The sequence below is a fragment of the Mus caroli genome, unplaced genomic scaffold (genome assembly GCF_978045245.1).
Source record: "Mus caroli unplaced genomic scaffold, Mus_caroli_1 scaffold_11, whole genome shotgun sequence".
In the NCBI taxonomy this organism is placed as follows: Eukaryota; Metazoa; Chordata; class Mammalia; order Rodentia; family Muridae; genus Mus; species Mus caroli.
The window spans coordinates 75,010,088-75,023,355 of record NW_028227266.1 but is presented as its reverse complement, the minus strand read 5'-3'; the positions used below and the strand labels follow the sequence as shown (position 1 = coordinate 75,023,355).

The following is a 13,268-nucleotide window of genomic DNA, read 5'->3' as shown; positions in this document are numbered from 1 at the left end:
GCAAATCCCGATTACATACAGCCTTCAATTAAAAACGATCCTCTCCTCATTCGTGATAAGGAGTGGCAGGCAATGCCTTAACAATTCAGCCATTGCCAACTTGGCACATGATAAATACTGCGAGGCTATATTAAATATTAAAATAGTTGGATGGAATGACTTTTGCGTAGGCCTGTCCCAGGCTAGAGTGGGTTATGATTACTTTTACGTTTGCATCACTAAGACAAGCGAAGAAATGGATCTTCCGTTAACCATGCGTTGACCTTCCAGCCACATCCACAGGCTTATGCATACCAGTATAGTATAGAAATTGCACGTAAAATAGAAGGCAAGTGATGGAAAAGGGACATGTAATCCACAAAGAAACAGGTTAAGGTAATTGTCTTTACTCCCCTCACCCTTTCCCGCCCCACTTTTATTTTCCAGCTTCATCTCTCTGTCCCTCAACCCTGGGTACAGCTGTGGGTTGCAAGCTAAGTGCTGGAATGAAGAGTGATTGAGCTGGAGCTGAGGTCAAGGAGGATCTCTGCTCCAGAATCATTGCTGCAACCTCCCCTGCCATTTCCCTGGCTCTTAGGCAGCTTCTCCTGGTGCAAATCCCCTGCAAAGACACTGAAGCAGCAGCCCGAAGTTGCCGGGCGCAAGGCTCTGGAGGCATTGGCTCAGGAACTTTTCACGTCATTCCCGGCTCCAGAGCCCCTAGTCGCGGCGGCGCAGCCTTTCCCACCGCGGATCCTCAGTGCTCATGGGGCAGGCGGAGACAAGCTTGCAGCACTGAGCCGAACCGGACCAGTCCGTGATGTCCAGCACCAAACTGGAGGATTCCCTCTCTCGTCGCAACTGGTCATCTGCTTCAGAGCTGAATGAAACTCAAGAGCCGTTTTTAAACCCCACGGACTATGACGACGAGGAATTCCTGCGGTACCTGTGGAGGGAATACCTACACCCGAAAGAATATGAGTGGGTCCTGATCGCAGGGTATATCATCGTGTTCGTTGTGGCTCTCATCGGGAACGTCCTGGGTGAGTCTGGACTCGGGCAGCCTTCCAAAAGGGTTGTCACCTCCCCTCAGCCCAGGCTGCAAGGCTGGGAGACCCCTCCCTTCTCCTGGGGTGCAAACAAAGAGGTCGCTGCTCTTGGCTGAGGTTTCTAATAATTTTTTTTTTAAGTTTTCTGAATTTACAAACTAGGAGGGATCTCTAGAAGGATTATTCTGTTTGTTTGCAGAGAAAAGAGGGAAACTGTTTCTGTTTGAGAACCAAGAACACAAGCGCAAGGAGAGGGACAAGGACCTCCAGGTGGATTTGCTGAGTGTAGGGGAATCTGTAATGCTTTTGTGGAGGCTGGGTGGGTTTACTGGGCAGGACTTGCACCCGCAGAAACTGATGAAGTCATAAGGCCTTCGTGAGCTCGGTGGCACGTCCTTTAGCAAGGAGGCTTAGGCTCGGGTTAAGAAGTGGTAAAGAAGGGGCAGAGTGGAGGCAAAGGCAGACAGAGGAGCGCGCTCAATCGCAAAAGCAGAATTAAACAGAAGCGGTGCCTGGAGCCGCAGGAGGAAGGAGGAGCATCCTAAAAAGTACCCCGGAGCTCACTCTCACCATCCATTCAAGCATTCATTCATGTATACATGCATGCATTCATTCATTCAACCAATGCATACCCCTACACGAGTGGTTGTTATCAGTTTCAGAAAAATATTTGTACCAACTGATTCGTTTTCTTACAACAAGATTAAGCTTAATGTCAGAATCTGTCTTGGTCTGTGAGAACACAGGTTCTCTTGCGCTCTCATTACTATTCTCCCCACCACCATGTCTGAGGGACCAAGTGAGGGGTAAGGAAACTATAGGGACTGTGGTGATGGATTTATTAGGACAGAATGGGGAATCGCTTTCAAGACACGGAGCTTCTCCAGAGAGCTAGGGCTTAAATTGTGAATGGAAGGAGCATGTACCTTGATGAATGGAGAACAGGAGGCTTTTCAAATGCAGAGGGCAGTGTGGAGGAAGTCTGTTGAAAATGACAGGAGGAGGCAGGCAGCTTGGAGACAGTGCTTCCTTCCCAATAAGGCGGAGAGGTGAGTGAAAGGAAAGAGGCTGGGAAGCTGGGAAGTAAAAAAACCAAAGGTTGTAACTGAAATGAAGGGCAGTAAAGAACTCGCCAGGCTATCCATCACAACCAATGCTTTTTCCTTCTCTTCGAAGTCATAGTGTAGACAAGCTGACAGTTCCTGACGGAGAGGGGCTCATTAGGGAGACTATTAGTCTTGAGACTAGAAATCTCCAACAACGTTAGCTTGCCCTTTGTTATTTTAGGATATTTGACTTTTTTGATTTTTTTTAAAGATTAAAAATAAAGAGAATCTTCTTAGGATACAATGAAAGTGAAGGGACAGGTGAATGGATATGATTCAGCCTCTTGTTAGAAGAATGGTTTATCTTCTGGTCTCCACCTTGCCATCTACAGTTATAGGCTATGCACAGAGCACTCTGAGCTCAGCAGCGCTGACCGCATGTGGCACGTACTTATTGCTAAGTGAGTGGCAGAAACTGAACATGTGCCCTGAGTATCTACTTTTGCAAGACCACTTGACACATGTTCTCTTACTTAAATCTTAAAATAAAGTACACTGAAAGAAAAAAAACAACAAACGCTTATTAGAGGACATGATTCATATCCAGCCTCATTTTTTTCTGACCTCAGATCCAGACTTTGCTACTGTAATTCTACTCTAGAGCTAGAAAGCTTATACACAATGGATTCTCTGTTCGGGGTTGTCTGCAAAAAGCTTCCTTTTCTCTTCTGCATCTACATACGCTGCCAGCAAAGTACCACTATGATTCACTTCAGCAAAAGCAACAATAACAACAACAACAACAACCCAACTGTCTAGGAAGAGATATTACTGCTTTTAAATTCAAGAAAAGTGGTGGGGTTTTTTGTTTTTTTTTTTTAAAGAAGAAATAGTTATAAACCTTCACCATTTCCTTCCCAGTTTCATTTCAGGCTTAATGTGTTTGAGAAATGTTCTTTTTTGATGTTATTCCTGTTTGCATTTCATAGACCTTCTCTTGCAGAGTCTTTGCAGCCTGGTTACATAGTTCAGACATATATATTTGCTGGTTGGGGGAAGAGAAACATCACTGAGGCTACTTCATAGAGTCAACGAAGACAGCATTGTCCACAGCCTGGAGTCTTGAAACACTTCCATTCAGCTTAAAAGAAAGATGAACCCAAGGAACTCTACTCTGTAGACACTGACAGCTATTTCCCCAGGGAGTGAATTACACCTGAATAACATTGAAATCTCCTCTGGGGGAACTGAAACTCCTACACTACTGACATAGTTCCTGAAAGTTGGAGAGGTTTGGGTTTGACATTTAAACAAATGAGCACTGTCATTGCTTTACAGACTTCGTGATCTTTGATGTCACTGTCAAGTCTGCAAAATGGATTGGAACAAGAATTACCTTTATTGCCTCAAGGTACAAATAGCTCTACTTAGGGTATCAGGAGAGGTGACACCACTCATGTGGCATAAACAAAGGGATTCCACTCATGCGAAGGAAGCATAAGGCAGTACAGGCAGCAGGTCTAATTACTGACCCTCAGTTCCATACAACATGTACACTTTCATGTAGCTGACTACTTGAAAAATATCAACCTTGTTGAACTTACAAATGTATTGCCATTAGCTAGAAGTCCATTCTCTGACAATGTCCTTTTGTAAAATGATATAGCAGAATACTGTCTAAGCAGAAAAGCAAAGTCTTGATTGTCCAGCCTCTTCTTTTTCATCCTGACAATCTTTCACCAACATTATGTCCCCACTTCATTATAAGGATGCTCCTTGCAGAGATAGAAAGCAGTTTCCTGGAAACAAATGACAAAGTCATTCACAAAAAGGTACAATTACTGTAAATGGGAGTTGATGAGTGTTTGTGTTCCAGCAGAAAGTCATATGCATGTCTAATTATGGAACTTTAAGTCCTAGGAAGCAGTAGGTGGTAAGGTTCTATATCGTATAAACAAGTCCACTCATCTACATATTTAACTGATATATTTGAGCAATATTATATTTATAAAATTGATGTGCATAAGAAGGAAAAGTCTTCATAACACTAAAATAAGTAAATTAGATATAATCTTTAGCCATTGTTCCTAGAGAAAAAAACCTGGATGGAAAGATATTTCTATTCATTCAAATATTAAATCCCCAGGAAAATGCTCAATTCTCTGCCACTCTTCCCCTATCTGAATGATATTATTTCACTTGGGAAATTTCAAATCTCCCTGTCATTGCCTCAATATAGAAAGAGCAAAGCATTCCAACAATGAACAATCACCTAGACTTGCTTCTTGCTGCTTGTGTGTCCACTATCAAATTCTGAAATCTCCTCATCTAGCCTTTGCTAATTATAAACTGAAGCTGATACTAGCTGCCTTGTAAAAGTCATAACACAAATAATATATGAAGCCTTTCTCCTGATGAAAAGAACAACATGAGAACATATTTTTTTGGAAAATAGTAAATACTAATTAACATTATGTTTTGTTTCTTTACTTCCAGTGGGTTTGTAGCCATCTTCTGCTGCCATTTCCCATCTTGATCTATGTGGCTCTTTCAGGCCTCTGTTCTCGGCCCATTCCTTAACAGAGGGTTTTCCTAAAAGAAATAAGTAAAATGGAGTTGGCCAAATTACTCTCCCTTTCTGTATCAGATCCATCTATGCATCCCCTTGGTATTGTCTACTTGACATTGCTTTTCTGTTTCTCCATGAAAATTCTTCCTAATTATAGATTACCTGTTTTTTTTCTCACAGATTATTCTTGTTGCATTATGTCTTATTTGTTTGATCATCTGCTTGTTTATTGCAGTTGCAGTTAGTCATTTGGTCTACCATTGATAATGTTCTAAATAATTATTTATAATATGTTGATTCAATAAAGTTATACTACATTGGCACTTAAGGATCTAGCCAGTAAAAGTGAAGGCAAATTCTATTTGTGAGATAGTACACACATATGTAATGTAGCCATTTTCTACAGTACATTTTGTATCCCAGAGGTCGCACTTGCAAAGTTACAACTCTACTCCCAGCCTCTACTTCAGTTAGGTTGATAAAATGTGATATTATTAGAGAAGACCCAGCCATCATGAGCATGTTTGTCACATATTGGGCTGAGGAAAAATCACAATACCTTTCCCCAAGTTTACTCTTGTCCTACCATGGGAATTCTAGGGTATGTATATCAACTTACCTGAAAATCAAAGGTAGTAAGATCAAGTGTATGGTGCTTAATCTAAAAATGAAACACAAAACGTTTCAGCTTCCTGATTCTTTTACGGATTTTAGTGGGAGATGATAATTAATATAGTTGAAGAATTTTCATCATACAGCATTTTTAGCTCTGCTTGAAACTTCCCCATGCTAACACTTAAATTCACTGAGGTCTCACTAAGCTCTTCACGTTCAAAACCACCACCTCTGATGCTCTTTCTCTGGTGAAAGATAAGCCCACTGTTGCTTGTTCCAGCACTCTGGAGCTCCCTGCTCTGCTAGAGGTACTAGCTTTCATAAGTAATGACTCATTGGGATTGATCAGTCAGTAACATGTAACATGTATGATTGATACCTTTATCCCCCATTCCTTTTCTCACACTAAAGAAAGATGAAGACCATTTATTAAATACTATGACCTCAAGACCCATTAGCTAGGCTCCACTCGTGTATGTTTAAATGCCAACAATCAAATTATAATCCAGAAATTAGTAAATGTTTAGCAAATGAGAAAAATACAATTTTAACCAGTCTGAAAGTTCAGTTACACAGAAAGTGGCAGTACTAAATCTCAAATATGGATTTGTCAGAGCCAATGATCCATGTTGTAGTGCTTCACACAACTTCTTTATCATCTAAGCTTGACAGGAGAAGCGCAGGTGAAGGGAGGGGACGGGCAATGCTCCAGTGCCCTCTAGACAGTGTGCAGTGCTGTCCTGGCATGTTGTCACACTGTTTCTCTTGATAGACTACACTTCTTCAGCTCTGAGAATGAGCTCATTTGATAAGCCAATCAAGGTCAGGATAGGGTTACATTACGAGAGAAAGTTTCAAGGTAAAATAGGTACTGCCAAAAATGCTTTTGCCTGTTCTGGAGAGCTGACTCACTGGGAAAAATGTTAGATAATTTTGGCTAGGGATTTTTTATGTTATTGAAAGTATTATTGCTAGACATAACGTAAGACCAGAAACCACTTAAAACCTGATGTAACCTGGAGACCCTTGTCCTTTCTCTTTATTTTCAAATATAGTGATTCATTAAAAATATTAATACTTTGTTAAACAGATTTTAGTTATTAATTTGACTATGTAGATTTGATAGTTAATTTACATTGAATTCCTCATCATTAGATCTTCATAATCTAACTCCTCAAAGTATCTGTTTTGTTCTTTTATTCTCATTTGTATATCACTGTCATTGAATCTTTGATAGCAACTTGCCTTCAACAGTAGAAATCAAGTATAATATTTGTAGAGTATTTATTCTTCTAGAAATCCTGTGATACTTTGTCTTCGTTACTCATTGCAGCACCTTTCTAAGGTAGGTTGTATTTAAGATTCAAGGTCTTGTGAGGCACTATGAAAGAAAAGCATCAGATAGAATTATCCTGTAGGTGGTTGCTCAGAGTGAGAATAACTGTCCATTTCCTATCAGTCCAGAGTGCCAGATCAGGAGCACAGTGACCTTTTCCCAGCCCTCTGCTAAACCATCTTTGATACCTGAATTTGTCAGTACAGTGGGAACACATTCACATTCAATCAAATGAAAGAACTTGTGAAAATAAGATGATTTCAACATTGTCTTAGTCAGGGTTTCAATTCCTGGACAAAACATCATGACAAAGAAGCAAGTTGGGGAGGAAAGGGTTTATTCGGCTTATACTTCCATACTGCTGTTTATCACCAAAGGATGTAAGGACTGGAACTCAAGCAGGTCAGGAAGCAGGAGCTGATGCAGAAGCCATGGAGGGATGTTCCTTACTGGCTGGCTTCCCTTGGCTTGCTCAGCCTGCTCTCTTATAGAACCCAAGACTACCAGCCCAGAGATGGTTCCACCCACAAAGGACCTTTCCCCTTGATCACTAATTGAGAAAATGCCTTACAGTTGGATCTCATGGAGGCATTTCCTCAACTGAAGAAGCTCCTTTCTCTGTGTTAACTCCAGCTGTGTCAAGTTGACACAAAACTAGCCAGTACAAATATCTTGCTTTGAAGGAAGAAATAACTATAAGGTCTTGAAAGACCAAAGTCTTTCTAGTCATCAATTGTTTCTGTAGGCAGACTAACATGAAGACTAACATGAAGTTGTTTTCCTATTGCTATGAGAAAATACTGTGACCAAGGAAACTTACAGAAGAAACAGTTTGTCTGGGACTTACAGCTTCAGATGGTGAGTTCATGACCACCATGGCAGGAACTATGGTGGCAGACAGGCAGGCATGGCACTGGAGCAGTAGCTGGGAGCTTAAATCCTGATCCACAAGCAGAAAGAAGAGAGTGGGAGTACTAACTGCAAACATTAGTTCTGGGCTAAAGAAACCTCAAACTCAACCCCAAGTAACACACATCTTCCAACAAGGTAACTCCTCCTAATTCTTCCTAAGTTCCACCACGGAGCACCAAGCATTCAAATTATCAGACTATGGTGGCTGTCTTAGTTAGGGTTCCCATTGCTGTGAACAGATACCATGTACTTAAAAGGACAATATTTAATTGGTTGACTCACAGATTCAGTCCATTATCCTCAAGGTGGGAGCATGGTAGCATCCAGGCAGGCATGGTGCAGGAGTTCTAAATCTCCTGCTGAGAGTTCTATATCTTCATCTGAAGGCTGCTAAGAGAAGATTCATTTTCAAGCAGCTAGGATAAGGGTTTTGAAACCCAAGTCCACAGTGGCATATCTACTCCAACAAGGCCACACCTTCAAATAGGTAAGCCACTTCAAATTGAGTAAGCCACTCCCTGGGCTAGGCATACTCAAACCATCACATTCAACTCCCTGGCCTCCATAGGTTTGTTCAAACATGAGTCTGTGGGGGCCATACCTAAACATATCATAATTCAGAATACATTTAGTTCAACTTCAAAAGTGCCCATTATCTATAGCAGTCTCAACAATGTTAAAAGTCCAAAGTATCTTCTGAGATTCATCCAATCATTTAACTGTAATTCCCAAAGCTAGACAGGAAACCAGCTGGGCAAACTCTAAACTCGACATCTCCATGTCTGATGTCAAAGCAGTCTTCTGAATCTCCAGTTCCTTTCCCATCTTTGCTGACTCCAACAAACTTCTTTCTTCTGGGCTGGTTCCACTTCCTGTTATGCGCTTTCCTTAGAAGATATACCATGGCTGTGGCATCTTTAACATCTTGGGCTTTCCAAGGCAACTTCAATGTCACAGCAGCTTCTTGTTCCAATGTCTGGGATCCACACATGATCTTCTGGGCTTCTCAAAAGGGCTTGTATCACTTCTCCAGCTCTCCCCTCTGTAAAACTGTAGGCTCTGGTTAACTCCACACCACTGCTGCTGCTATTTCTGGTGATCATCCCATGGTACTGGCATCTCCAACACCAATACTGGGGTCTTCCACTGTAACTAGTTTCTATTGTACTTCACCAATTATCTCTCATAGGCTCTCTTCATGGTGTCAAGCCTCAGCTTCTTTGCATGATCTCTCATACCTTCAAAACCAGTACCCCTTGGGTGATTCTTACACATTATCAAGTCAAGTGCAGGACACAGAACAACCTTGGCATTTCTGGAACACAGGCTTCTTTGTTTTCTCAAAAAACACTTCCCAGATTTCACTTCAGGGATGCTGGTCTCTTCTTAATCACTGCTATTTTTTTTTTCTTTTTTTTTTTTTTTTTTTTTTTTTTTTTTTTTTGCTCCAGCTAACCAGCATCAATTGCTGAAGTAGTTCCTTCTATTCTGGACTCTAAGGCAAAAGTTTCTTGCCTAAACTGCCAAATTCTGTTGTTTACTGGAGCTGGAACATGACCCCCTTGTTCTGTTACCAGCTTACTCTTTTCCAAATCCTTCACTGCCTAAACTTGACTGTCCTGGAATTTGGTCTCTAGATTGACCTTGAACTGCATTCTCTGTCTCCTGGGATTAAATGTGTCCACTACCACTCCTGGATTTAAGTTTTTCTTTATCTAGAACTTGCTCTGTCCCAGGATGGCCTTGAACTCAGAGATCTGTCTGGTTTTGACTCCTGGGATTAAAGGTATGAACCACCATGCCTGGAACTAAATTTAGGTGGATGGGATCTTGCCCCAAGGTCACCACTCCCTTAATTCAACTGAAGACAGGATTCAGCTCCATTTCACTTCCTGATGCCCCTTTAATATTCAAACCATATATTATATTTTTCCTTTCCAAACTTGCTATGCTTGTGTTCAAAATGCTCTTTATGAAACTTAACCAGAGAACAAAATCTCGGGGGGGCTTCTTTGGAGACTTATTTTGTCAATACAATTAATATAAATTTCTACCTCAAGCCAGGTGTGGTGGCTCATACTTTTAATCCCAGTACTCGGGAGGCAGAGGCAGGGGGATTTCTGAGTTTGAGGCCAGTCTGGTCTACAGAGTGAGTTCCAGGACAGCCAGGGCTACACAGAGAAACCCTGTCTCAAAAGACAAAACAAACAAACAAAGAAAAGAAATCAGACAAAGGAGAAAGGAGAAAAACAAAAACAAAAGCAAATAAATCTCTACCTTAGCCTCAGGTAGACTCTTCAGACATTGTCAAAAAGCAGCCACATTTTTCACCAAAATATCACAAGAACAGACTCTTGGCCACATATTAAAATTCTTCTCCTTTGAAACCTCTAGAACCAGGCTTCTACAGTTAAAATTACCCTCAACACCAATCTCTTCCATATCCTTAGTAGGACAGCCCATTAAGCCTTACTTAAAGCAGTCTACTGCTTTCCAAATTCAAAGTCCCCAAATCTACATCCTTCCAAACAAAAGCACAGTCAGGCCCATCACAGCAATACCCCAATCCCTGGTACCAACTTCTGTCTTAGGTAGGGTTCCCATTGCTGTGAACAGACACCATGACCAAGGCAATTCTTAAAAGGACGACTTGTCTGGCTCACAGGTTCAGTCCATTATCATCAAGGTGGGAGCATGGTAGATTCCAGGCAAGCATGGTGCAGGAGTTCTACATTTCCTGCTGAGAGTTCTACATCTTCATCTGAAGGCTGCTAAGAGAAGACTCACTTTCAGGCAGCTAGAATGAGGGTTTTGAAACCCAAGTCCACAGTGGCACACCTACTCCAACAAGGCCACACCTTCAAATGCTGACATTCCCTGGGCTGGGCATACTCAAACCATCACAGGGCCTATTCTCATTTAAACCACTAAAATAAGGTTTGGTCTGAATAACAATTCCCTGCCACAATAGCAAATAAGCCCTGAATTTTCCTTGTCTCAGACTGCATACATGTATTATTTCCTTTTTTGGATTTAAAAAACTATTTCTGTGTGTGTGCTTTTGAGGGGTCATGTGCATCACAAAGGCCAGAAGGGGATGTTAAAAATTCTCTGGAGATGAAGTAGCAGACTTGTGAGAGGCTTCATGCAAGTGCTGGGAACTAGATCACCATCCTCTGTGAAAGATGTCTGTAATCTTAACCACAGAGCAATTTCTTCAGAACTTTGTCTTGATAATTTAACAAAGGATGTGGGTCAGAAAGTCTGTTTTACCCAATACCTCATGGTCCAAGCATCTACTGTGTTTATATCCCACCTCAACCCCTGGCACCTATGGTAACCAGCTTCCAATATAGCTTCTAATATCTCTGCTTCCTAGTGTTCATGCCTTGTCTCTTCAAAATTGGCATCATCTTTGTTTTGGTCTGGATGACAACAGCAAACAGAATGCATATTTTCTTGCTTGCTCTTAAGTATTTCTCTCCGAGGCAAGCCTACTCAGGGTTATGTCTGAACTCCTTCCACAATCCAGAGAGAAAGGCTTTTAACAGCTTTATGTGTGACCTTGACAACAAGATCCGTCATTTCTGGGAGGGGCCATTTGAGAAGACTGTGACAGATGCCTGATCCAGCTTGACTGACACTTAATGACAGACTCAGAAACAGGATTGTCCATCCCAACTCCATCCTCTGAAACTGAGAATATACTTCAGTTACCTTAGGCCATGAGATTTTCAGGTAAGTTGATGGGTATATCCTAAAGTACACATGGTAGAATAAGAGTGAACTAAAAATTAAAAAAATATATAGACACATATTCTTTAACAAAATTATGATGTGAACAGTGACAATCATGCTCATAATTCTTATGAGCCTCACTTAACATTATATTTTGTCAACCTAATTGCAAAGGAGCCTGGGAGATGTGCATCATTCTCACAGAAAAGGGATGATACTAAATGGTATTTTTAATCGGCATAAAGTCAGAATAAGGAAAATGAGAGAAATTCCGTACCCAGCAGCATCCCATTAAGATAAGCTGACCTACTGATGCCTAGTTTTCTATCTCTTAACAACAAATTTAGCTGAAAATGTTGAGAGTTTTTATACCAGTCACTGTACTAAGTTGAGAGGACAAAGAAGATGTGAGAAAGGCACACACTGCAGGAGAGGCAGACATCCAACTGTCTCACTATGATATGGCAAGAGCTATCTATGGTGGAAGAGTGCGCAGAGAGTAACAGAAACACCTGAGAAGACTGTAAGTTCCTTTGCATGATGAGGTAGCGTCTTAGTCGTTCTATGGCTGTGAAGAGACCCCATGCCAATGGCAACTCTTATTAAGAAAAACTTTTGACTAGGGATGGCTTACAGTTCAGAGGTTTAGTCCATCATCATCATGTCTGGAAGCAGGCAGGCAGGCAGACATGGTACTGGAGAAAGAGCTGAGTTTTATACCTGGATTGGCAGGCAGCAGAAGTGGCAGAAGATAGACTGTGGCAGGCTGGCCAGGTTTGAGCTTTTAACATCTCAAAGCCTAGCCCATAGTAACACACCTCCCTACACCAACAAGGCCACACCTCAGAGTAGTACCACTCCCTATGGGCCCGGAGGGGGGGGGCATTTTATTCAAAGCACCACAGGTAAAGAAAGAAAAAGAAGACTCCTAACATGAGTATTAATGAGTGAATTCAAGTTGCCTGGATAACAAAAATTGGGTAAGGATATTCTAACCAGAGAAAACAGCATAAACAAAATCAAAGAGAAGTGAACTACAAAACTAATGTTACCACAGATAAGGAAAGACTGCAGATAAGTCTGGGTTATGATGAGGCATGGACCAAGAACAGCCTGTGCTCTATGCCTAAGGTCCAAGAGTTTTGATGAATGTTTCTCTCTAGGTTAGCAACACTATAGACGTTAAAATTTCTGAAAGCATGAGTAGTTTTAAAACTTTTGTTTTTTATGATTCATAATGAAAGCACAGCAGTGATTAACATTGAAGTATCCTGGGCAGACTCAGTAGGTAGAGGACCTGCTGCCAAGCCCCATGATATGACATGACAGGAGAGAACTGACTCCCACAAGCTGTCTCCTAACCTCAATGAGAACATGGTGGCAAGTTCATAACCATACACAACACAGATACACATCTACATGAACACAAAAATAAATAAGGAGGATATTGTTATAAAATTATAATATCCTTCTTTAAATTGTCAGTGTCTTGAACTTCCCAAGCTCAAGAGGATATTTTTAATTAGTACCAGTATGAATAAATTAGCCTTTAAGAAAGTAGAAACCTAGAACTTGATACCACACAGTTGAGTCATGGAACGTGGAGAAATCAAGTTGGTCCCAACCTGGAGAGTCATCCCTTCTGGATAACTTTCATAGTGATGGCAGTCATAATTCATAGTTCTGAATGATTAAAAATAATCACTTATCCAGCTGAGTGTTCTGGTTATAAAGTCCCTAGCTAATGAGCTGTTTGGTAATTGATAAGTATAAAAAGAGTACAGTGATTTTCTTTAGAAATATAGGCCCGAGAAAGTTGACCACATTCCAATACATGGTCTTACACACAAGAGTATATAAGCATCAGTAATTGGACTCTATGGATTTATTTTTAAAACTCATCCGAGGACCCACATTGGGCTATTATAGAATGGACAGTACATCTGGATGGAGATGGAGGAGAGGAATGAATGTGGTCAAAAATAATGTATGAAATTCTCAAAGAATTAAAAATATTTTCAGTA

At 41.0% G+C, this 13,268-nt stretch overlaps 1 protein-coding gene across 1 annotated transcript in view; it reads left to right on the top strand.

Moving 5' to 3' along the window:
* The first annotated feature begins 767 nt into the window (after nt 1–767).
* Hcrtr2 (hypocretin receptor 2) overlaps nt 768–13,268 on the top strand; it is a 96,128-nt gene continuing 83,627 nt past the window's right edge. Inside the window, exon 1 of the mRNA XM_021172745.3 lies at nt 768–1,022. Within this exon, the coding sequence (XP_021028404.1) occupies nt 800–1,022 (223 nt within the window). The 5' untranslated portion in view covers nt 768–799. The remainder of the gene's footprint in view (nt 1,023–13,268) is intronic.